This window comes from Aspergillus clavatus, genomic scaffold (genome assembly GCF_000002715.2).
Source record: "Aspergillus clavatus NRRL 1 1099423829797 genomic scaffold, whole genome shotgun sequence".
NCBI lineage: Eukaryota > Fungi > Ascomycota > Eurotiomycetes > Eurotiales > Aspergillaceae > Aspergillus > Aspergillus clavatus.
The window spans coordinates 222,872-244,701 of NW_001517102.1; the positions used below are offsets into that span (position 1 = coordinate 222,872).

The 21,830-nt window shown below is 52.6% G+C and overlaps 9 protein-coding genes and 1 non-coding gene across 10 annotated transcripts in view, besides 7 other annotated features; 5 read left to right on the plus strand and 5 right to left on the minus strand.

The window, feature by feature from the left end:
* Window positions 1-720: 720 nt before the first annotated feature.
* On the plus strand, window positions 721-2,193 carry ACLA_006050 (L-rhamnonate dehydratase; the record flags this gene model as incomplete). The annotated part of the gene is made up of 3 exons (XM_001273274.1): window positions 721-807; window positions 886-1,108; window positions 1,232-2,193. The coding sequence occupies 3 exons, from the start codon at window positions 721-723 to the stop codon at window positions 2,191-2,193; spliced, it is 1,272 nt and encodes a 423-aa protein (XP_001273275.1).
* Window positions 1,132-1,160: a microsatellite.
* Window positions 2,194-2,757: 564 nt separating the features above from the next.
* Window positions 2,758-3,779, plus strand: ACLA_006060 (SDR family NAD(P)-dependent oxidoreductase; the record flags this gene model as incomplete). Its single annotated transcript, XM_001273275.1, has 4 exons — window positions 2,758-2,820; window positions 2,888-3,190; window positions 3,245-3,661; window positions 3,729-3,779. The coding sequence occupies 4 exons, from the start codon at window positions 2,758-2,760 to the stop codon at window positions 3,777-3,779; spliced, it is 834 nt and encodes a 277-aa protein (XP_001273276.1).
* Window positions 3,780-3,864: 85 nt separating this feature from the next.
* On the minus strand, window positions 3,865-4,176 carry ACLA_006070 (uncharacterized protein; the record flags this gene model as incomplete). Its single annotated transcript, XM_001273276.1, has 1 exon — window positions 3,865-4,176. The coding sequence occupies one exon, from the start codon at window positions 4,174-4,176 to the stop codon at window positions 3,865-3,867; it is 312 nt and encodes a 103-aa protein (XP_001273277.1).
* A 960-nt stretch (window positions 4,177-5,136) lies between these two features.
* Window positions 5,137-5,168: a microsatellite.
* Window positions 5,142-5,169: a microsatellite.
* A 743-nt stretch (window positions 5,170-5,912) lies between these two features.
* Window positions 5,913-7,200, plus strand: ACLA_006080 (zinc-dependent alcohol dehydrogenase; the record flags this gene model as incomplete). Its single annotated transcript, XM_001273277.1, has 4 exons — window positions 5,913-6,037; window positions 6,106-6,154; window positions 6,203-6,359; window positions 6,431-7,200. 4 exons carry the CDS (start codon window positions 5,913-5,915, stop codon window positions 7,198-7,200), a joined length of 1,101 nt encoding a protein of 366 aa, XP_001273278.1.
* A 260-nt stretch (window positions 7,201-7,460) lies between these two features.
* ACLA_006090 lies at window positions 7,461-7,532 on the minus strand. Its single transcript has one exon. It is a non-coding gene; the product is annotated as a tRNA-Arg (tRNA).
* A 628-nt stretch (window positions 7,533-8,160) lies between these two features.
* Window positions 8,161-9,599, minus strand: ACLA_006100 (uncharacterized protein; the record flags this gene model as incomplete). The annotated part of the gene is made up of 2 exons (XM_001273278.1): window positions 8,161-9,147; window positions 9,207-9,599. The coding sequence occupies 2 exons, from the start codon at window positions 9,597-9,599 to the stop codon at window positions 8,161-8,163; spliced, it is 1,380 nt and encodes a 459-aa protein (XP_001273279.1).
* Window positions 9,600-10,902: 1,303 nt separating this feature from the next.
* ACLA_006110 (uncharacterized protein) lies at window positions 10,903-14,681 on the minus strand (the record flags this gene model as incomplete). Its single annotated transcript, XM_001273279.1, has 2 exons — window positions 10,903-14,310; window positions 14,373-14,681. 2 exons carry the CDS (start codon window positions 14,679-14,681, stop codon window positions 10,903-10,905), a joined length of 3,717 nt encoding a protein of 1,238 aa, XP_001273280.1.
* Window positions 14,682-15,982: 1,301 nt separating this feature from the next.
* Window positions 15,983-19,138, plus strand: ACLA_006120 (uncharacterized protein; the record flags this gene model as incomplete). Its single annotated transcript, XM_001273280.1, has 1 exon — window positions 15,983-19,138. One exon carries the CDS (start codon window positions 15,983-15,985, stop codon window positions 19,136-19,138), a length of 3,156 nt encoding a protein of 1,051 aa, XP_001273281.1.
* Window positions 18,541-18,612: a microsatellite.
* Window positions 19,139-19,241: 103 nt separating the features above from the next.
* Window positions 19,242-19,264: a microsatellite.
* A 513-nt stretch (window positions 19,265-19,777) lies between these two features.
* On the minus strand, window positions 19,778-21,344 carry ACLA_006130 (mitochondrial 37S ribosomal protein mS29; the record flags this gene model as incomplete). The annotated part of the gene is made up of 2 exons (XM_001273281.1): window positions 19,778-20,649; window positions 20,711-21,344. The coding sequence occupies 2 exons, from the start codon at window positions 21,342-21,344 to the stop codon at window positions 19,778-19,780; spliced, it is 1,506 nt and encodes a 501-aa protein (XP_001273282.1).
* Window positions 21,345-21,702: 358 nt separating this feature from the next.
* The window catches only part of ACLA_006140 (ribosome biogenesis protein RRS1), a gene marked incomplete at both ends in the record, with an annotated part of 916 nt that continues 788 nt past the window's right edge, over window positions 21,703-21,830 (plus strand). Inside the window, one exon of the mRNA XM_001273282.1 lies at window positions 21,703-21,761. Coding sequence (XP_001273283.1) covers window positions 21,703-21,761 — 59 coding nt within the window. The remainder of the gene's footprint in view (window positions 21,762-21,830) is intronic.
* Window positions 21,794-21,818: a microsatellite.
* Window positions 21,794-21,819: a microsatellite.

Here is a 21,830-nt window from a genome sequence, read left to right on the forward strand (position 1 = left end):
AAAGCTTCCAGTAGCAGCAGACCATCAGCAGCAACGAGACATGATCGTCACAGACGTAAGGAGCCAGGGGTGTCGAATGATAGCCAGCGGAGATCAATAAATGATGAAAATCAACAGAAGAGGCCCAAAAAATGGGGAATTGAAGCAAAGAGAAAAAGAATAGGAACGAGAGAAAGGAAGACCGAGAAGGCCATCGGGACTAAACAATGATCACGAGCATCCGGGTCGGTGCCTGAGGCAGCCACCGCGGGTCTCTCTCAAGTCTCAAGTTTCAAGTCGCTTTTTGTTGACGCCGCAAAATCCATCACGAAGAGTTCACTGATTTGGCGGCAGCTTCAGGAATTGATTCTCCGCAAATGGAACAGTAGATGGCACGAAGGAACAGGGGATTTGCTATTTTCAACATACTAACTGATCATTTCAATCACCGATCCCAGCCGGGGAGAAGTGTCCTACCTTACTTGGGTGCTATACAGACACACTGAGCTTCGCCAATCGCACGTGTTGATCTCGGGCAAGCAATGCCCCGAGATATAGGAACATGTTCGAGAGAATCAACCGTTGCCCCTCGATGGAGACCGGGTTGACTCGTGCTCAAATATGCCCCATTTCCCTCTTCTTGCTGAGCGAGAAACCTCCCGAATCTCTCTGATCTGTCTCTCTATATTTTCTAATTTGTTTTGTGGTCAACCGGCAAGCAATACATCCTCTTAGCCCAACATGACTACCACATCAGCCTTCCCCCACATCAAGGAGATTCGGTCTTTCATCATTGGTGGAGTAGGATCGGGAGGTGATTATCACAATGTAAGTTATCGTCCTGACGTTGTGTTAGCTCGTGGTCTCTTCGATTCCGATGGCTAAGGGTACACTCCCTATCTATAGGTCAAAGGTGGTCACTGGTTGATCGACAGCGACATCTCCACTCCCATGACAAAATGGGCCCAATATCGCGGCTCCCGGACATCCTGGGGTATCAATGTGCTGGGATCCTTCTGTGTTGAGGTCGGAGCCACCGACGGAACCAAGGGATTTGCGACTGGATTCGGTGGTCCCCCAGCCTGCTGGTTGGTACACCAGCATTTCGAGCGTTTCCTCATTGGCGCCGGTAAGATTCACGCCCTTGGTGATAAAAAGAAGGAAAAAAAAAAAAAAAAAAAGATAACTCACAGTAGAGCGTCTACTTGTGTGAGAAAGTGTGAAAATCGCTAACTCCCATCTCCAATGACAGATCCCCGTGACACCAACGACTTGTTCGAGAGGATGTACCGTGCTTCTATGTTCTACGGCAGAAAGGGTCTCCCAGTCGCCGTTATCTCTGTCATCGATCTCGCTCTCTGGGACTTGTTGGGCAAGATTCGCAACGAGCCCGTCTACAAGATGATCGGCGGTGCAACCCGCTCACGATTGGACTTCTACTGCACAGGCTCGCAGCCCGGCGCAGCCAAAGCAATGGGTTTCTCCGGAGCCAAGGTGGCCCTGCCTCATGGTCCTGATGAGGGTACGGAAGGATTATTGAAGAACGTCGCATATCTCCGCAAGCAGAGAGAGAGCGTTGGTCCCGACTTCCCCTTGCGCGTGGACTGTTACATGTCGTTGAATGTACCATACACCATCGAGCTCGTCAAGCGGTGCGAGGCCGAAGGAATCAATATCGACTGGTGGGAGGAGTGTCTCACCCCAGATGACTTTGACGGCCATGCTCTGCTCAAGCGCGCCCATCCTACCGTCAAATTCACCTCCGGTGAGCACGAGTATTCTCGTTATGGTTTCCGGAAACTCGTTGAGGGCCGCAACCTCGACATCATCCAGCCCGACGTGATGTGGGTGGGCGGCATGACAGAGCTGCTCAAGGTCTCCGCACTTGCAGCGGCGTATGACATCCCCGTCGTCCCCCACGCATCGGGTCCCTATTCATATCACTTTGTCGTATCGCAGTCGAACTCGCCGTTTCAGGAGCACCTGGCCAACTCTGCTGATGGAAAGACCGTCGAGCCGGTGTTCGGCAATCTCTTCCTGAATGAACCCATCCCGACGCAGGGATACCTCGACGTTTCGGTCCTGGACAAGCCTGGATTCGGGCTTGAATTGAATCCCGCAGCGCCTTTGATCCTTGCGTCTTCTATACTGACCCCGGCCCCTCAGAAGAGCTTGGCATTACCCGCTGAGAAAGAGAAAGATACGACTCAATAGATTGTTAACCTTTTTTTTTTTTTTGACTGGCGGCTTACCCTGCGCTTCTTGTTCGACTGTACATATGGGAGAAGAACTACATAGTTTTTTTTAGATAGACGCAATCCTTGAATCTTGTTGATTATATCTCTACCCATGCAATCATAAACTTCATTCCCATACCATTTTTGTAGCACCAACCTCAGCCAGATTCCACCCCGGCGTAACCTCCAACTGTGTGGACTTGTGGTCTCGGGGTATCAATCGCACGAAGTCCCGAGGGGGAAATCCAGCTCCACCAATCGCCTTATCACCAGCATCAACTCAGCAGGACATAGCTAGGTTAGTAGTTGAGTAGCTACCCCTCGGCGGGGTTCCAGCAGTTTCTCATCTAGAAAATCAGATATTGAAGAAGAATGGAAGCAAATCATCAGATCGGCGGACAGTGCACTGGACTATATCCCCCAAATCATTTTTCTAACACAACGCGTGTTAGTCGCTCGCTGCAGACAGAGAGACACACCAGGTCCTAAGCGTTAAGCGTCGGCGCTCTACAGAGCACAGGTTCAGCAAGCAAACGTCACAATGCCTCTTGCCCAAATCGGCAAAGTTGCAGCCATCACCGGCGGACTAACGGGAATCGGAAGAGTACTGAAGCCTCAACACTTAATACATCATGCACCTGCGCATCGCAGCTGACATTCTCCCACCCTAGGCCATCGCTCTCGACTATCTCCGCCACGGCGCCAAGGTGGCAGTCAATCATCTCGGGGGCCCGAGTGACGAGCCCTTCCTGGAAGCCTTGCGGAGGGACGTTGCTGAGATCGTCGGGTCCGAGGAAGGCAGGTTCCTCAGTGTCGCGGGGGACGTGACACAGCCCGCAACGGGGCGGGAATTTGTGGAGAAGACGGTTGAGGCGTTCGGACGGCTAGATGTGTTTGTGAGCAACGCGGGCGTGTGCAAGTTTGAAGATTTCCTGGAGTACGCTCGCGCTTTGCCTTACCTTCTCTCTGCCCCCGTTTCTTTAACTTCCGCGTACTGATCAACCAAAACCTCGCCGCACGCACACAAGGTCGATCCTCCCCTCCTCGGCCACACGGTCTCGACGAATCTCTGCGGCGCCTTCTACGCAACCCAAGCCGCCGCGCGGCAGATGGCGAAGGCTCAGTCGCCGCCGGGCGGCTCGATCATCGGCATCAGCTCGATCTCGGCGCTCGTGGGCGGCGGGCAGCAGACGCACTACACCCCCACCAAGGCCGGGGTGCTCAGCCTGATGCAGTCGTGTGCGGTGGCGCTGGGCCAGTACGGGATCCGGTGCAATGCACTACTCCCCGGGACCATCCGGACGCAGTTGAATGATGCGGATATGAGTGATCCTGCGAAGAGGGCGTATATGGAGGGCAGGATTCCGCTGGGGCGATTGGGTCAGCCGCCCGACTTGGCTGGTCCAGCGGTGTTTTTGGCGTGTGAGGAGTTGAGTGGCTATGTGGTGAGTGTAATTTGTGCAATTCATGGGACAGAGTATCCGGAATCTTTGCTGATTGATGGCTGGGCAGACTGGTGCACAGCTTCTTGTGGATGGAGGACTGTTTGTGAATCTCCAATGATCGTGCTAATTTCCGCCATGATGAGGAAAAGAACGAGGAGGCGTATGCTATGTGATATGTATATACTTCCATTATAAGCTGCACTTTATATCTCTATTCCATACGCTGCCACTGCAACCTGTCCACAGACTCCCATTCTCTGTTCGTCGGCAAGTCCTCTTCTGCACAGGATACTCTCCACGACGCTTTTCCAACGCCCCCAAGAGACTTCATTTCCACCACCACCGCCACCAATATTGTAGACTGGCCAGTCTGATCCGAACATGACTCGCTCTGAACCGAAAGCGTCAAAAACCACATCTGTCCAGGGTTGTAGCCGCGCAACCAGCAAAGCAATATCCAGGTCAGGGGTCGTAACAAGAGGTGGTAGCTCCGAGAAGCCGCCAGAGAGCTTCATGTACGTAGTCGGATACCGAGCTATGGCAAGAATTAGGGTCTTCCACTCCACAAAACCAGGATTGGAAGTAACAGAATCAGCGCTGGAATGCGGTAATCGGAGATTCGGCTTGCAAAGATGGTCTTCAGAATTCCAGTCAGTCAGCCTGTATAGAATGTCATCGATAGAAGACTCGGGAGGAAAGGGGGGGAAGTAACGTACTAATAACCAGCGTCACCGGCTTCCCCCCATCCTCTCCCCCCGTACCTTCCTCCAGAAATTCTCCGTCTTAGTTCTCTCTCTGACAAGCGCGAGGTACGTTTCCAACGCCTCGGGACCCCCAGGCACAGGCGCCCAAGGGACAATCCCCAGACACAGCTCCTTATCCGATTCGCTGTGTCTTTCGCGCGCAACTGGCTCCCCTGCCGCAATGCGCGCCAGCAGCGAGACTTCATCTAGAGCGTGGGACCAGCCCAAGCCGGACTCCGACTCCTCTACGGAGGACCTGCGGTCGGTTTCGAGGAAGATGAAGCCGCGCAGATGCGTTTCTTGGGCGGGATCTGGGGAGGTAGAAGTGGAAGCTGTTGCGGTGCGGCATTCGTCGATGAAGTGCCGGGACCCCAGTGGGCTGTCTGGTGTGTATCATGCGAGAGCTAGAAGGTGGGATTCGGGGAATAGGTGGATGTGCGAGTCGACGATTGGGATGGGCATTGTGGGCGGTTGGGAAGTCTAAGTCTTTCTGTCGGTTTGCGCCAGGGCAAAACTACGCTTGAGGTGTTTACGAAATACAGAGTCACTGTTTGATAGATAGCGAGATAAAGAGACTCAGGAGGAAGATCTTCTAGAGTCCTTGTCTTTTGTTGACTTAGGACAGGACTCCATCAGCGGACATTGCGCCGAGCGGTCCCATAGTGGGGGTGGATGTTTATTGTGATGACATTGCAATCAGTATGACCCGTAGCCTATCTGGCGAATGTAGTGTATAGTATATATATATATATATATATATATATAATAGTCCCTCAATGTCATCATGCTTTGACTCCCGGGGGCTGTCTCACGCTCCCCATACTTAACTCCCTCTAAGACTTTAGTGATCGGATCATGTCCCCTCTCAGTCTCCCACAGGCTGTCAAATGATACATCTCTGGAGTCTGGACATATCTGCAAAAGCACAGCCGAGGCGATCATGCTGGCTGGCCCAGATTGCTACGATCTTTCCTTATTTAAGACTAAACGATACATCGATGACACGCTGGGTGCAGCCATACTCGTCATACCCCTCATGGCGTAGCCCATTTCCCGCAATCCTCGTACTCCAATCCAAGGTGATAAGAGTAAGTAAGACAATGGTAGGAGTCGGTAGAACCCCAACTGATTCATTAATCATCTCCTCCAGTCAGGACGGTTGATTTGGAGCGTCTACTGCCTAGGCGCATGCTTCCCTGTGCTTTTGTGCCGCGGTGATCTTGGTGCATATCCACCCTTTGATCGACTCCTCTTTCTCCCTCATTGTGCTGACGAATGGCCCCTACGTTAGTACAGTAGCGGAACAGCGCTGTAGCACAAGCCTGGCGTCGTAGCTCCGAGCAGACAGGGGCGATCAAGCATAAAAGGCGTACTTGGGGTACGCGCCGTGTGCTTGTAGGAAATAAATTTGAATTTTCCTTGGGCAATCAATCTACTACTACCCACCTTCACGCAATCATCTCTTCTCTCATTCTTCGACAACACTGAATACAAGAACAACTGCCAAGATGACTGATCTGGGTATTCCCAAGAAGCAAAAGGCTGTAGTCTATGACCAGCCTGGCACCAACTCCACAAAGATTGAGGAGATTGATGTGCCTGAGCCTGGCCCCGGTGAAGTCCTTATCAATCTGTATATTTCGCTTGGCTCCAAAAGAAAGCCTTGGAATGTCTGTTGGGCAGGCTAACGTGACTCTCCAGGACGCACTCGGGTGTTTGTCATTCTGACTACGGTGTCATGACAAATAGCGCAAGTCCACCCAATCTCACCGTCGCTGTCCAGCTAACAGATCTCTAGTGGTCGTCGCTTCCACTTCCTGCCCCGGCAGGACAGGTGGGCGGTCATGAAGGAGTGGGCAAAGTGGTCAAGTTCGGCCCTGGAGCGGAAGAATCGGGCCTGAAAATCGGAGACAGAGTGGGTGTCAAATGGGTCTCGAGCGCTTGTGGCAATTGCCGTATGTGTGCTCTTCGTTCTCGGTGTGCCGCTATCAGAAACGACCACAGAACTGACGAATGCTACATGTAGAACCATGCCAGGCCGGCTCTGATGGGCTCTGTTTCAAACAGAAGATCTCGGGATACTTTTCCCCCGGCACATTCCAACAATACACAGTCGGCCCAGCAAACTATGTAACTCCGATTCCCGACGGCCTCGCCTCGGAAGAGGCAGCCCCCATGCTCTGCGCTGGCGTCACAGTATATGCGGCACTCAAGCGCAGTCACGCACGGCCAGGACAATGGGTGGTGATCTCCGGCGCCGGCGGCGGGCTGGGACACATCGCAGTGCAGCTGGCCAGTCGAGGCATGGGCCTGCGCGTCATCGGCATCGACCACGGTAGCAAAGAAGCACTCGTCAAGGAGTCCGGCGCAGAGCACTTCGTGGACATCACCCAGTTCCCCACAGACGACAAGGGCGAGGCCATCGCCGCGCACGTCCAATCACTGGCCGATGGTCTGGGATCCCACGCCGCCATCGTCTGTACGGCCTCGAACGCAGCGTACGCCCAGGCCCTCCTTATGCTGCGCTTCAACGGCACCCTCGTTTGTGTCGGCGTCCCGGAGCACAGCCCCCAGCCCATTGCGACTGCGTTCCCTGGCTTCATCCTGGAGAAGCTTGCGACGATCACCGGTTCGGCCGTTGGAAATCGCACAGAAGCCCTTGAGACGTTGGAGTTTGCCGCTCGAGGTATCATCAAGGCACATGTGCGGACGGAGAAAATGGACGCTTTGACAAGTATCTTCCAGGAGATGGCTGAGGGGAAGCTGCAGGGAAGAGTGGTACTTGATCTATCCTAGCATGGGCCAGAGTATTCCCCGATGATGTCGGTACTTACCTCTATCAGCACAACTGTTCCTTTATACCTAAGGTCATTGGGGGTTGTTGTCTCAGACCATATTCATTTATTGCACCATCATGAAGAGACTTGACAAAAAACATGGCCGCTACTGTCGCAATGATGAAACCAAATTTCTTCTCGGCCGTACCTGTTCATTAATTGCCAGAAAACAACGGAAAGAACGAAAGAAAAAAGACCAAAAAAAAATTTAAAAAAAAATGACCGACGCAGGGCTCGAACCTGCAATCTCTTGATTCGTAGTCAAGCGCCTTACCATTGGGCCAGCCGGCCAGGTTTGTTGAAATAGGTTCCCTTTTTGACAATATATTCCAAACCCAACTTTTTACCCTACGTAAGATGCAAAATCAACAGAGCAGGCTTTCTGAATAGTTAGTTTCCAAATTATCTATGGACCGATACACTTACGCGATATTCACCTCGGAAAGATCTAGGATCCAGATTACAGTCCACTTTTACTAAGATAAGGGGTGGACGCTCGACCTAGCTGTCATTCGGCTTGGCTTTGATACTGCGGGTGTTGTTATATATAATGTCTTGCTATATGACTGCTATATATATATATATAGTTTCGGACTTATTTGACTTGTGGATAGTTTCATGTTGTCGTTTCCTCTGTACACGATCTAATGATGGTCATCGGTCTGATGCGTTGTTAAGGCATAGTGTTTTCTATGGCCTCACTTCCACGATATATATATTCCTTGCGGCCGGCCTTCTATGCCAGCGCCATCCGACAAAAGGCAAGGAGCTACAACGATACCAAAACAAAGGGTGTATAGTCTCGACGACGATAATGATTGATCCATATTTCGAAAGGGTATCTAAAACAGAACAAACACCAAGCAAATGGCATGTATAAAAAACCAACCCACCGAGCAAACACCCGATCCTTCTTACCTCACCGGCTGCGCTTGGTCGTGTTGCCCCCAGACGTAGCAGTGGCTGGCCGCTTCTGCCCAGAGCCAGTAGAAACTGAAACTGACTCAACAGTGCGTACCAGGGCACTCAGCCTCAAGATATATGCTTTGGGTGCCCTGTTGACCTCGACTTTCTGGAGTATGCGGCCCAGCCTGTCCCCGAACTGATCCAGGGCCCTGGGCTGTATTTTCTCGAGCGTCTCGAGGATGAAGAACTCGCCTGTCTCGTCTGCTCGGCCGATGAGTTGGTAATACAAATTCCTTTGGTCCTCGTCCTCGCCGTCAAATGTCACTCGTTCCCACCTGTTACCGTCCAGGGCGTCTTTGTTGCGGTTGCAGATGTCCTCTAGCAAGATCACCAGTGCTTTGGCCGCTCCCTCGGACCCGTGCGGTGCGCGAGAAACAATGTTCTGCTGTATACGGTTGACGTTGCGCCGTAGCTGCTTGACAACATCGTCGACTTCTATGCTTATCTGGTCTTCAGGAAGCTGCCCGGTCTGGCAATAGTGATCGAATTCCACGAGCAGCCTACGCGAATTCTCTTGCACCTTGTCAAAGTATATCGCCGCACAAGCACCTGACGGCATCGCCTTACACAGACTGGAGTAGACGGCGTCGTCGTGCAGAGCAAGTCGGAAAATCGTGGCTTCGAAGTCACCCTGGACCACGCACTGCTCTGGGGTGCGCGAGTGATCCGCGCTTTCGACAAGATCGAGACGAAACTCGTCCGAGAGAGTCTCCGCGTTGAAGGCAGACATGATGTCTCTGACTTTCTGAGAGCGGCTCATACCGCCCTCCGACTGGGACAGGACATACGGACAATTAAGCTGCTCTGCTACGGCCTCCAGCTTGCCATCAAGAAGCCGCTCAACGCGCGGAAGGTCGGGCGAGCCTCCATCGTTCAGCAATGTCACCTCAGATGCAGGAGGTCGAGACACGAAGCAGCCATGTAGCTGATCCAGAAGCCACTGCAGCCGAGAGTCAGCGCTCAAGTTTGACTTCAATGATAAAAACCTCAATCACTCACAAAAATATGCTGGCACGCCACACCGGGATGGCCCACATAGGTCGAACAGGTGCACGTATAAGCATCCGGTCCAATATGCACGCGAGGCCGCTCGGATAGCTGAAAGTCATAGCCCTCCCGCGCCTTGTAACAGCCTACGACCTCGAACTGACCCGTCAGGCCGACCAGCGCCCTGGCTTCGCAGTCCCCGTCCAGTCGAGCAAGGTCATACGTGATACCCGAGTTCGCCTGAACAGCCGACGAACCAGTTGAATCGTCCTCACCGGACCGGCTCCCCGCATCGGAACTATCCATCTGCGCACTATTTTTGTCCACTCTGTGTTGCTGTGCTTCAATCACTGACAGATCACCGGCTAAAGAAAGCCTGCGAAACTGGCCCGTGGGGGCTGACATGGGAAACACCAGCTGTACCACTTCAACCTTGCTATCGGCCAATAAATCCCAAGAGAGTATTTAGCGGCTTCAGATACTGCACGGGAAAGGACGAATTTATACGACCACCCGCTGAGTTCATGCTGAACCACGGGTGGGAGCGGGTACCATGATGCAAATTCTAGCGAAGAGCCAACAGGACGAGCCAGGCTCGCGGGCGCAGCAGAGCAGCGGCCGCAAAGTCTTGCTCATCGTTGCCTGCCGGATAATTTATCCCGTTTTCAAAACGGGCAGGAGCATCGAACAGCGCCAGTTTTCAACCCTGGTCTTTCGCCGCAGGGCCTCAGAAACAGGCGTCTTGGCATGAAAGTATGACAGGCCCAACGAAGCCGTACAAGAGTACATTGCAGCGGCCTGTCCTCGCGTTATCGACCATCAGCGCCAAGGATCAACTAAAAAATCCAGAGTTGTGGGATTGGGTACCACGGTACTGGGGCACCAAGCGGTGTCAGCATGGGAGGACTCAGGACACGCTTCTTGAAGCCGGTCCAGCGTGACAGAACTCAGGAGATTGCAATCTATCACAAGACCCTGACAAAAAGATAACTCAGACCTGGAAATCTACTAGAAACTGTTATCCTGTGCTCGAAGTTCCAGCCAATTACGTTTCCTTACCTGGAGGACGAGAAACCTTAGACCTGAACAGAGCAGACGGACTGGAAGCCTCGCATTCTTCCTTGAAAGAAGACAAGGACATGAAGGACTAAGGTTGATGCCTGGGGATAACGTGTAGATTGAACTTGACGATTAATTCTATGACGATCAAGAGGAGGAGGAGGATCCGCTCTCACTGGTTGTAGATGCTGGAGCCGAGGGGTGAACGGAAGAAGGAAGAGCTGACGCCAGTCCGTTGGAGAGGAAGTCCTGTGCCACAAGGCGCAGTGGTTTCCCCAGTATGCGGCACAGCAACCACTTCCGTCACTGGATGCAACAGGAATCATATACAGATAAGGCTATTTTCATGATATCTTGTCATTCTCAGTAGCTGAACTATTCTCAAAGGTATCCCCATGGAATTGACAGACTTGGTATGGACTCAAAATTCAATGTGAAATAAACAGCGCCAGCAGTACCGGAGGATCCAGAAAGAAAAAAGAAACAAACCAACAGGGTATTGGAAAGGAAATTCGTTCAGTCATGGCGGCGGCGGCGGCTGCTGCTGCAAGCAAAGGAAAGGGATCAGAGAAAAGCAGGACGTAGAAGTCGGTGAGGATATCTTAGATTAGTGCTGCTCGACTCATGTCCCCATCTACCAACCCCTTGATCATGCACTGGTTCTCGCTGCGTTCCTCTTCTTCGCGTCTTCCAAAGCTTTGCGAAGTCGCTCCTGGTGTTTAGGAGCCCCATCCGAACTGGGTCGGCTGGTATTCACTGTAGGCGGACGAGGGCCCGGTAACAGAACATCAACGGGGTGAACGGCGGGAATGTCATCAGAAGTGGCCGGTTGCTCTACCACTGGTGTTTTACCCAAGGATTTGAGAAGACCGTTGATCTGGGTGACAATCTTGGATGGACTGACACGCACGCTCTCCAATTTCGCGCACAGCTCGCGCTGAATCTTCGCGTCCTCTTTCTTTTTCTCATCGTCGAGTTTGCGGAATATCTCAGGATCGGCGTTCGAGTATCGAGCCTCAGCCACTGAAAGGCTGTAGTCGGCGTTGTTGAGGGCCGTGTCGGCTACACCAAAGTTGTGCAGAATGGATTCCGTATCCCGACGCACAGATTCAACAAGAGTAAAGACCGACTTCAACAACTGCTCGACCTCAGAAGCTGCCAGCCCCGATGACTGAATGATCGCAGAATCAATCCGCATAATCTTGCCGGTGACTTCATCCAAGAGACTCTGATTCTCGCCCAGTCCGAGTATGATCGCATTGTCAAAAGAGTCCATGAGCCTGTTTGCCCGATCATCGCGCTCCTTCGCCGCTTCGAGGATGTTTCGCCTCTCCATCTGGTCAAATTCGCCATCGAGCTTTTTCAGAGCAGCCGAGTCTCCCATGAAAACAAGCGGGCGCCGTTCCGTCTTCTTGCGCCGACGCTCCCGATCCAGAGCAATCTCAAGGCGCTTCTGATACCGTACTTCCAGTTTATGATAGATATCGTTCACCACTTTCATCATCTGGGATAGGTTGTGCCTGTCACTCATTGAATCCTTGGTCATGTTGTTCTCATGGTCCAGTCGAGAAAGGGCAGACTCGTAATGATCCTGTAGCCCCGAAATTTCTTTCTTTAAGCGTTCATCGAGCGGATCAAAAACGTCGGCAACGAAATTGTCCAGCTCCTGTCTCTCCTCGTCTAGCTGGACGCGAGCTTCCGTCTGGCGAAACTCTTCTTCCAGAACATTGATGTCGGCATAGCCGATCTCTTTCTCATTGAAAAGCGCATCAATGTGTGTTTCCGACTCTTCCTGCCGTCGCATACGCTCCTTGTCTGTATCTGCGCGCCGGGTTGCGGCGGCAGTCTCCCACCTGTTCACAGCCTCGCGGATATAGCTGAAATCGTTCGTATACTTCTCAATATCATTTCCGGTCGTTACGTGCCATGCATCTCCCGACTGCCGGGCTAGCGGCGATGAAATCATAGACCGTAGCTCGGCAATTGGATTATCAGCCTTGCCTTGTCTCAGAGACGCTGGCAGTGGTGGGGGCGAAGATTTCCTCCGAGAGCTCTTATTCCGGTAAGCAACGCTCTTCTCCCGGATGAGACCGATGAAAGTTTCTTCATAGTCACTCTGAGCAACCGACGAGGTTACAGTGCCTGATCTGTTTCTAACTTCTGCCTTGGGTGCATTGGACATGACACGTCTACTTTCCGCGGACGCCTGGCGCAAGGCAGAATATGCCTGATACGCGGGTCGGGCAAATGAGAGATTTTCGGAGCCTCGTTGGGGCCCCTCAGTATAGCGGAAAGGAATATATATCGGCTGCGGAGGGTTGGTTTCCACGGGGGAATATACCTTGTCATTCATAGATGGCGGAACGGATGTAGACCGAGAGAATGGCGTCTCTGATTTGATTGACGGATCTTTGCTCACTTTTCCTTTGAATACATTTGGCTGTGAAGCTGACCTGTGTAGGCTCGATGGGTGCGGTGTATGCAGTCTGGGAAGGACGGGACGCCCTCCTGGACTGTAACTATCACCTTCCGCATCTTCCACAGCATAGGTGGAAGCAAAATAGTCTCCTTCTGACTCGACCGGGATCAAGCCTGAATCAACAGGAGGGGAGACTTTTGTTTTCGGCAGTGCCTGCGATGATGCCGCTTTGTCACTTTCCTGCTCGGTCTCGAGGCTATACAAGATCTCACGCAGCTTTGTTTCCTTGCCCATGAAAGTTGTGAAGATTTTAAAGCGCTCCGCATCAGAGTCGGCCACTTCCTCCTTTCGAAGCATCGCTATATAGCGCGCCAACGAAGATTTAGACCAAGGATCCAGGTCCTCAAAGGGGTCTTGTGGTTTGGGTTGCGGGCTTGCTGTACCAGGTTTCGCGGGAGATTCACTCGTTGTACTGGTTGGCGCAGGAGTGCTTGCCCTAGATCCTACCTCTTTTCGGCGAACCTTGAACCCCTGATTTAGCTCCGGGGTCTCCACTTGATTATGGTCCAACGCCGGAGACTGCCGATCAGACGCTGAAGGTAAATTCGTCTGGGCGTGTTCAAGAGTAGTTTTGCCTTGTGAAGAGATCGGTTGGTTCCAAGCCTCAATGACGCCATCGATGTTTTCAGATGTTTCAGCCGCTGAGATGACGCTGTATTTGGTGTCAACGCTGTCCACCCTGGCCGGACGGGAATGGTCACGAATCTCCGGTGTAGTGCTAGGACTTATAGGCGAACCACCGGCATATTGTTGGTGCGAGAGCTGTGGTTGCACCCGAGCAGGCTGCGCAGACGGCAGGGTTTGCGTTGGCAGGATGGCCGCTGCTGACTGGGTGTCCTGTTCGCTAGAAAAGGGAATAGTATTATCCAACCGTGAGTCTGATAAAGCGGAGGTGTTTATCACTTGATTCTGTTTGTGACTGAAGATTCCCACGTCATCAACCTCACTCGGAAATGGCGCCAAGTGCTCCCAGTCGGAAGGACTGACTGGCCCTAGATTGGAGGCATGGGCCGGGAACACATTGGGACCAGTCTTGGGCGGGACTGGCGGAGCACTAACTGGCGGCGCATTTGACGTATAAGTTGATACAGTAGAGATCGGATTGAGCTGGCTGAACGGAGCCTGAGGCAGCGGGCGTTCCATAAGAGGAGAATGCTGCATTACAGTTGGTGGAGGGAGGCTCATGGTCCCTGATACAGCCATATTGGCTGCTGGCACGCCAGAAGTTCCTGAGTAATACGGTACACTAGATAGCTGCTGACTTGGCGCAAGATCGGAGTACGAAGGAGGATGTGGCTGCTGCCATGTCTGATTGCTCATCGCTCCCAGCTGATTCTGATAATCAGGAGGGATCGGAGGCGGGGGAGGTGGTGGAGGGGGCGGTAATGGCGCGGCAACCGGCTGGGACGTATATGAGGCACCAGTGGACCATTGCGGTGCATTTTGAAATGGAGTAGGCTGACTTCCGTAATTTGGAGTAGCTGGAAGTGGCTTGTGGGCATCAGTGGAGCCCACAGTTGGGGACTGTAGAGCCGCATGATGATACTGTTGCTGCTCCAAAGCACTTGTAGGTCGAGGCTACATAGCCTGTAGGTTAGCACGGATGCCATTGAACAGTCGGCGATTAATCTGACACTCACAGGTAGCGGCGGCGGGGATTGAACGTGTTGCTGCCGATTATATCTGACGCCCCACGAGCTTGTGTCCGGTCTCCCCGCAGTACCTGGCCCTGGCGACCCGCTTGTTACAGGCGGCGGACTGGAGATATATCCATACGTATTCGGATGATATGAGGGAGGTGGTGAAACTGTCGCCGAAGGAGGAGGGGGAGGAGCCGGGGGCCATGAGGACTGCGAAGGTTGAGCAGTCGCAGGTAAACGCCATTCCGGCTGGGATGAATTTGAAGCTGGCGGACCAGAAGAACTGGAGCCAAAATGTGATCCGTACATGACTGAAAAGATTCTTTGTCAATAAATCAATCATAGACACGTACGATGACGATTTGATTTGTTCTTTGAGGCTTACCGCGGAGACTGTGGAGTCGGGAGTGTCTAAAAGGGGACAGATTATCCAGACAGGTATTATTAGTAGCAGAAAGAATATTAGGATTAAGACGATGATTATTATTGATCGAAACAGAGAGGAACCAGGAGGACAAGAAAAAGGAGAAAAAGGAGAAGGACCTGCTGACCCCCCCAAGGACAGCGCAGTGTTTTGTTCCCGAGATGAAGCTGAAGGAGGAAGAAGTTCGTTCCTAAGAGGCTGTGCTTCTTTTCTCTTTTGTCCCCCACTCCAACAACACGACCCACCAAAGGATTCATTATGAACCTCGAGAGCGATACAGTTGACTGGACAGCTATCATTAGAACTGCAGTCCGAAGGCACTGCCCTTTTCGAGATTATTCTTTCGTCTTGACTTCGATGATGCCGAGGATATCGGTAGAAGAGCCGCGAATATCCTCATGTGTGTTGGAAGCTTGCCAGTTGGCAGTACAGGGCTCTAAATGACTGGCGTCGTCACAGGGCATTCTGAAGGCTGAGAACCGCCAGAATGGGCTTTCTTCACGCTTTGATGAAGACCAAAGCAGTACCTAGCGGGTGACTGCTCCCTCAGTCGGAATGGATTTGATACTCTCCAGTTGATGACAAACGCATCAAATACAAATGGAGATTCTAGCCGATCGCCAGGCTGAACACTAACAAGATTGCCAGAGTATTATGATTACCGAAGCGGATTCTCGGACTCGGATGAACGAGTGAAGAGGGCAACTATATCGCTATATTCATCGTCCTCGTTGGACCCGCGAGGGACAAGACTGAACCACAGAAATCGAGGTCCAATGCTACCTCCATCCTATCACCATATGATGGCTTGAGGCAATTTTTCTTCTGTAAGGAACCGGAACACCACAAAGGAAGTCCGTCATGCTTCTAGCGGTGCATCAGTTCGCTCAGCCTGTATCTGATTGCGTTTCTTTGTTCCTGAAGCGAGAACATGCAAGAAGTTTATTTCTTTACGTGCTTGAAAGAAGAAGCATTATGCTCAGCATTCCTTTCAGTGCTTACTTGGTTGGATTGATGGCCCTTTGTTCTCTCAAAATATCCGATGCTCGCCTCATTCTTCCTGAGGAGGTCTAGATATACCCGAGGTTTCATCGAACGATCTGAGAAAACTGAAATGTTGTGCACAGCAACAACTCACATATGTTCTCTTTTCTCACACCCTTTTTGCCCTGCTTGATCTTCCCATATGGAGAATGTGGATTCTTTGCGGAAGCATTTCCTTACTCATCCCCCTGATGGCCTCCTCGAACCGCCAAAGCTGCCACCGCGGCCGGATCTGTTCGATGAGATTCAATGGCGTCCTCACGTGAACTCGAGAGATGCACGGATGGCACGCACCTTGTGGGACCTGCCGAATGCTCGACTTCGGGCCTCCTTGGACAGAGTAGCCCACCCGTTCCCCCGTCCCGAGACCAGAGATGAAGAAGCAGTCAAAGACACACACGTACTCGCCCGGGAAGTGTATGACCATTTGTTACTGGAACACATGGTTCCGCTGACGGAGGCGGACTGGAAACAGAAATGGGCTGACATCGGACTGCATGAAGCGACATGGACGGCCCAGGATCTCCTGAGGGCCTGGGGAAGAGATGCACAAGCTGATAGCCGTGTGATTATTGATAATGAGGATGTGATGACTTCACCGTACTGGACAGTTGTCAGACTAAGACAGGCACTCAGGGGCCGCGGACTCGCTGACACTGGAAGACGGGCCGAGCTACAGCAGCGCCTTTGTGACCACGAACGAGAACAATATGTCGTCTTGCCGCAAAGCAATCTCTCACATCTTGGCATCGATAAGAAAACAGGATATCCTTTTCAGCTGAAGCCAGATGACGAAGTGAAACCGCTGGACATGTACACATGGGCCATCAAACTGAGCCCGTACAACCCGACCTACTGGGTCAGCCGAGCATACTGCCACTATCAACAGGCCTTCTTCGATCTTGCGATTGGAGACGCTTACCGAGCCCAGCTTCTTTGCGAGGTGCTCGTTGATGCTCGTGCCCGAAACCGTCAGCCCGGACTATACACGCGAATCTGGCACGCAATCACCGAGCATATCCTCGCAGGTATCAGCTCAGTCAGGCCAACTCTCCCGGAGGAAGTACTGAAAATGCGCCAGCCCAACGGAGTAAACTACTTCGTACCGACCCTTCGGAAAGCCCTACACAACATCATCAGTCTCAGCCTCGCTGCCATGCGAGCCCGAAAAGATTACAAGTTAATGGAAGGCTATCTCACGGAGAGGGTCATTATGCCGGCCCGCGATATAAAGCCTTTCGAGCGTCGTTCCAAGGCTCTAAAGTACCATTTGAAACCTACCCCGGCTGAGACGAAAGAAGAGAGACGAAAATGGTTTCATGAGAATCGGGCAGGCAGTGTCCCGGGCAAAAGACAATACCCATACGATTTGCGAGAGAAGGAGCGAGACAACGTGGACTTTGTCACCAAATTGAACCAGAAAATGTTTGAGGAAAATAAGAGCATGCCGTGGAAGAAATGCAAAGTTGATCGACTTCCTGGCAACACGAAATCGCTAGGAATCTTTGCAACTAAGTCCATCAAGAAGCATGAGCTGATCTATGCCGAGGAACCGTCGATGAGGGGACATATCCAGGACAGGAGACCGGGAACCAATGACCTTGACCCTGACCTGCCCGCAATAGAAAGGTGCGACAATTGCGGCAAAGAACTTAATTGGACAGTTTCTAAGGGATATGAAGACCCAGACCGGGCCGTTCAAATCAAGTATGGGAGGGATGAGGCTGCATGTAAATGCTGCCTTCAGGAAGAAGATCGACTATACTATTGTGCTGTAGATGAAGAATATCCAGAGAACAAGACATGCTGCCGAATCGCACGGGAGCTGTACCATCACAAGGCATGCGGGAAGAACTGGTTATGGCTCATGAATGCAATGCGGCCATGCTTGATGAAGTGGGGTCCTTCATTCAATTGCTTCAGCCACACAAACGAAGAACATGGGACGGTGCTCAGTCTGCTACTCCGAGATGTATTCGACATCACATTGACGCGACGTGTGAGGAAGAATGATCCGGAGCTCATGGCTCATGAGGTTGACGAACTCGTCATGCTGGAGGACTCGAAGGACTGGCAGGATCCCCAGGCGGCATTCCCGTTTACATTTGCCGCAAACATTCAGGTCCCATTCGACATCTTGATGCAGCTAGGGGTGGACATATTCAGTGACCTCACATTCGATACGTGGGTTATTCAGACTGTCCTGAAGAAGCTGATGGTCAACGTTGTCCCTTGGGGCGACATGATGGACGACGCCAACGCAGGCGAAGATGCAAGCCGAAAGAAGAATAAGATTGTTGACTCAAAAGTTATCAGGAGCCCGCGTAGGCAATTGAGTATGGCAAAATACCACAGGCACTTCCAAGCCATGAACATGTCCTTTCGGGTACTATACTTGTTCCCGGGCTTCAGTCTCTTCAATCATGCCTGCCCTCCGTCGCACAACGCGGAGTGGGGCTATGACTATAAAAACAATGCTATTCGAAATCGTGTGCTCGTATGGGCCACCAAGGACATAGCAGAGGGCGAGGAAATCTGCATCCCCTACACCAGAAAGAAGTTCTTCTCAACGAAGCGGATGAGAAGGGAGCTCGGGCGCCGATGCACATGCCCAGAGTGTGGGAATATCCCATCCGATGCGAGCAGCGCCGACGATTCCGACTACCAATCCGAGTCCGACCACAATGAAGACTACCTCACCGCCGACGAAGGAGACGACGGTGACCACGGCAGCAACGGCAACAACGGCGGCGGCGGCGATGGACGCGGAGGTAAGCGACTCCCTGAGGACGATAACAACAGGCGGTCCGAGTCGCCTCAACCAGGAGATCGCCACATGGCCCGAAAGACCGGCCAGGTGCGTCCTGGTATCGCAGAGGTCCCCGTCGTGGTCCCCAATAAGCCTCCATACGAAACACTCGCGACGGCGAACAACATCCATCCAGGTCCAGAGACGAACGTGGCCAACAAGCAGCCCCCGCCAACGACCGCCATAGATCCCGGGCCGGGGACGAACACTGCCAACAAGCAACCTCCACTGACGGACGCCGTGGATCCTAGCTTGTATGTGCACATGGCTGACAAACAACCCCCGCCTGCGAACGCCTTAGATCCCGCCCTGCGGATGACCATGCCCACCACGCAACCGCCGCAGGCGGAAGACGGCTTTCCCAAACTGCCATACTTGAAAGATATGGTGTCTCAGGTACAGCCGCGGCGGCGCAGGCGCCTGGCAATCGACATGATTGAAGAGGAGGAAGTGGAAGCGAAGAAGCCTCGTTACTCCGGTTCTGCTTAGGGGCTCTTCGGAGAGCAACTGGGTACATCATATCGATGGGTGATACCTGGGTTGAGGTTGTCGGAGAGACAGCCCTAGAAGGATGGCCTGATTCTGTTTTGTTTCTTTCTCTCTCTCTCTCTCTCTGCCTGTTCTTTCCCCTCTAATTGTTGTGTTTCTTGAAACCGCTGTACTTGGTCTTGGTTTTGATTTCTTGTGCTGTTAGAGTTATGTGGTAAGTCTGCTGTCGTTATATGTTAGAGTTGATTTAGAGAGTTTGTGTTGATTGAACCCATTTGTCGCCTGTAGTCTTTCTATTATCAATGCAGTTGTTAAAAGTCACCCAGGTTCAGAGAACAGTGCGGTTGTACAGTATGCATGAATGATTCCATCACCGCCAGAGAAACCCAGAGTAGAACGTATCTTTTTGAAATTCCATTATAGCATACAGAGACAAGAAACCCAACAGAGCCGATAAAGTACAGATATTCTAACAAACCGCCAAATCCGATCCTTTATAGCACAGCATGATGGACGGACCCCGGGGTGCCATGAAAGGTTTATACAGCGGCCGCAAGAAAAAAAAAAAGGCAGCCTCAGACGACAGCGATAGGCAGAAAACGCAGCGAGACCCGGAGAGAGAGAAAAAGAAGATCAACTCTAAGCAATCACTCGGAGCCGTCTGCCCAACTTCTCCAGCTCGCCGACAACACCACCTCCCGCCAAGCTCCATTTCTCGCCGACCCACTCGTCGTTGATGTTCTCGCGCAAGAGACCACTGCGCGCGAAGTACTCCATGAGGCCGCGAGCCTCGTCGCGTGTCAGACCGCCGAGAGTCTGGAGTTCCAGGGAACCTTCCTTCGCCAAGGTGGACTTGGGGGAATCGAAGGCGTCGAGGACGCGCTTGTCGGCCTTGCTGTAAGGGTCCGCCTGGGGAAATTCGGGAGACGAAGGGCTCACGCCGGCCTGGCGAGCGGCGATCTGCTTGAGAGCGACTTCGAAGCTGTAGATGGTGGGGTTGTTGGAGGCAGAGGTCGAGTAGAGTACCATGCCGCCGTTGGAGAGCGTAGGCTGTTTAGCTCCAGGCTTCAACAGCGAAAGGAAGTGTTGTACGAAGACCAGATCGTGGGCATGGACGGGCTCGAACTCAGCGCTGCGGTATTCGGTATTTCTCATCCAGTGGGCCAGACCGTCCACCGTAGCAAGGATGGGAGGACGGGGATTGAATGCCTTCTCGTAGCCGGGGGCGGCGGATGTCGCAGTAAGCTCCGCCCAGAGAGCCTCAAAGACAGGCCAGGCAATGGCAGGATCATTGATGCCGAGATTGGCCAATTCGACCAGGCTCATTCCAGCCTTTGCAGCCTTCCGAAGGGCGGGGTGCTCTCGGGAGACCTTGAGCCCGCCGAGGACCTCTGAATTGGCGGTGACAGTGCGAGACAACATAGCAGCAGTAGCCTCATTCTGAACATATAGGTTCTGGACTTCGTCGGAGAGGGGAGCGTAGCCGGTGTGAGCAATGACCAGGTCCTGAGCTAAACAACTTGTGAGAACTCATACACCTCAAGCCTTGCAGCAAAAGGAGTATAGACTTACGTTCAGGAACAGTGAACACAACCCATTTCTTACCAAAGGCCATTGTCATAGCCTGCAGCAAGTGCACACTCTTCCCCGAACCCCGCACGCCAGTGACGATTCTCTTAACCACCTTGCCCTTATCTTCACCATCGCTGGAGATCTGATCAAACAACCTCCCCAGCTCCACGGTCTCGCGTCTCATCACAGTGCCGGGCCGGCGGAATATCGACCAGCCCTGCTTGGGCTTGAAAGCCTGGACGGCTCTCAACTGATCCAGCATGGGCAGCGGCAGACCGAGGACGGTCCCACGGAGGCGCGCATCGACCATAGTCTCTCCAGTAAGATCTGGCATGCCCTCAACCTCGAGAGCATTCGGGTTGCTGAGGACGATGCGTTTCCGGAGGGTCTTGCGCTCTCCCACCGGCGGCGGACGGGGCCTATCGACAGGCTTCTTCTTCTTCATCTTGGCGGACTTCGCTTGACGGTATTTGGGCGGGCCGTCGAGACTCGCCTTCTTCTTCGCGGGCATGGCATATTGGACCTGTGACGAGTGGAACGCGGCGACTCTGGTTGTTGTCAACGATGGTGGTAGGATAGCTCGAGACGCCGGACGAAGCCGCGTCAAGCAGCCCCAGCAGAACGAGGAAACCATTGCGAGACGCACCGGCGCGGAGGCCAGTGTTTTCTACCGGTCAATGGAGGCAGCTGGAGGGAGGAGGAAGGAGTTGGAAGAGAGAAGGGGTGTTGCAGTTGATAGCCGGCGTGAACCAACATCAACGGACTTGGGGATTCTGACAGCAACATTTTCGAACTTCTCGGGCTGCTTTGTCGGGTCTAGCGCGCTGGCCGCTCTAAGCGCAGCAGCATCGGGGACGGGACAAAAGCGGCCATTCAAAATTTATTCCGCAACTTTTTTCTGGGCCGCTTGGATCATCTATCAGCGCCTATACCAGTTCTTCCTTTCCTCATTCCCATCTTCACCTCACTGTCCTATATAGACTCTTGTCACCATGACAGAAGTCAAAATGGCATCCGCCGGCTCTGATGCTAAACCCAAGCCTGAGAAACTGTAAGCAAAGGGACCACGCACCGCATCTTACCAAAAAAAAAAAAAAAAAAAAAAAAAACACACCCTAAT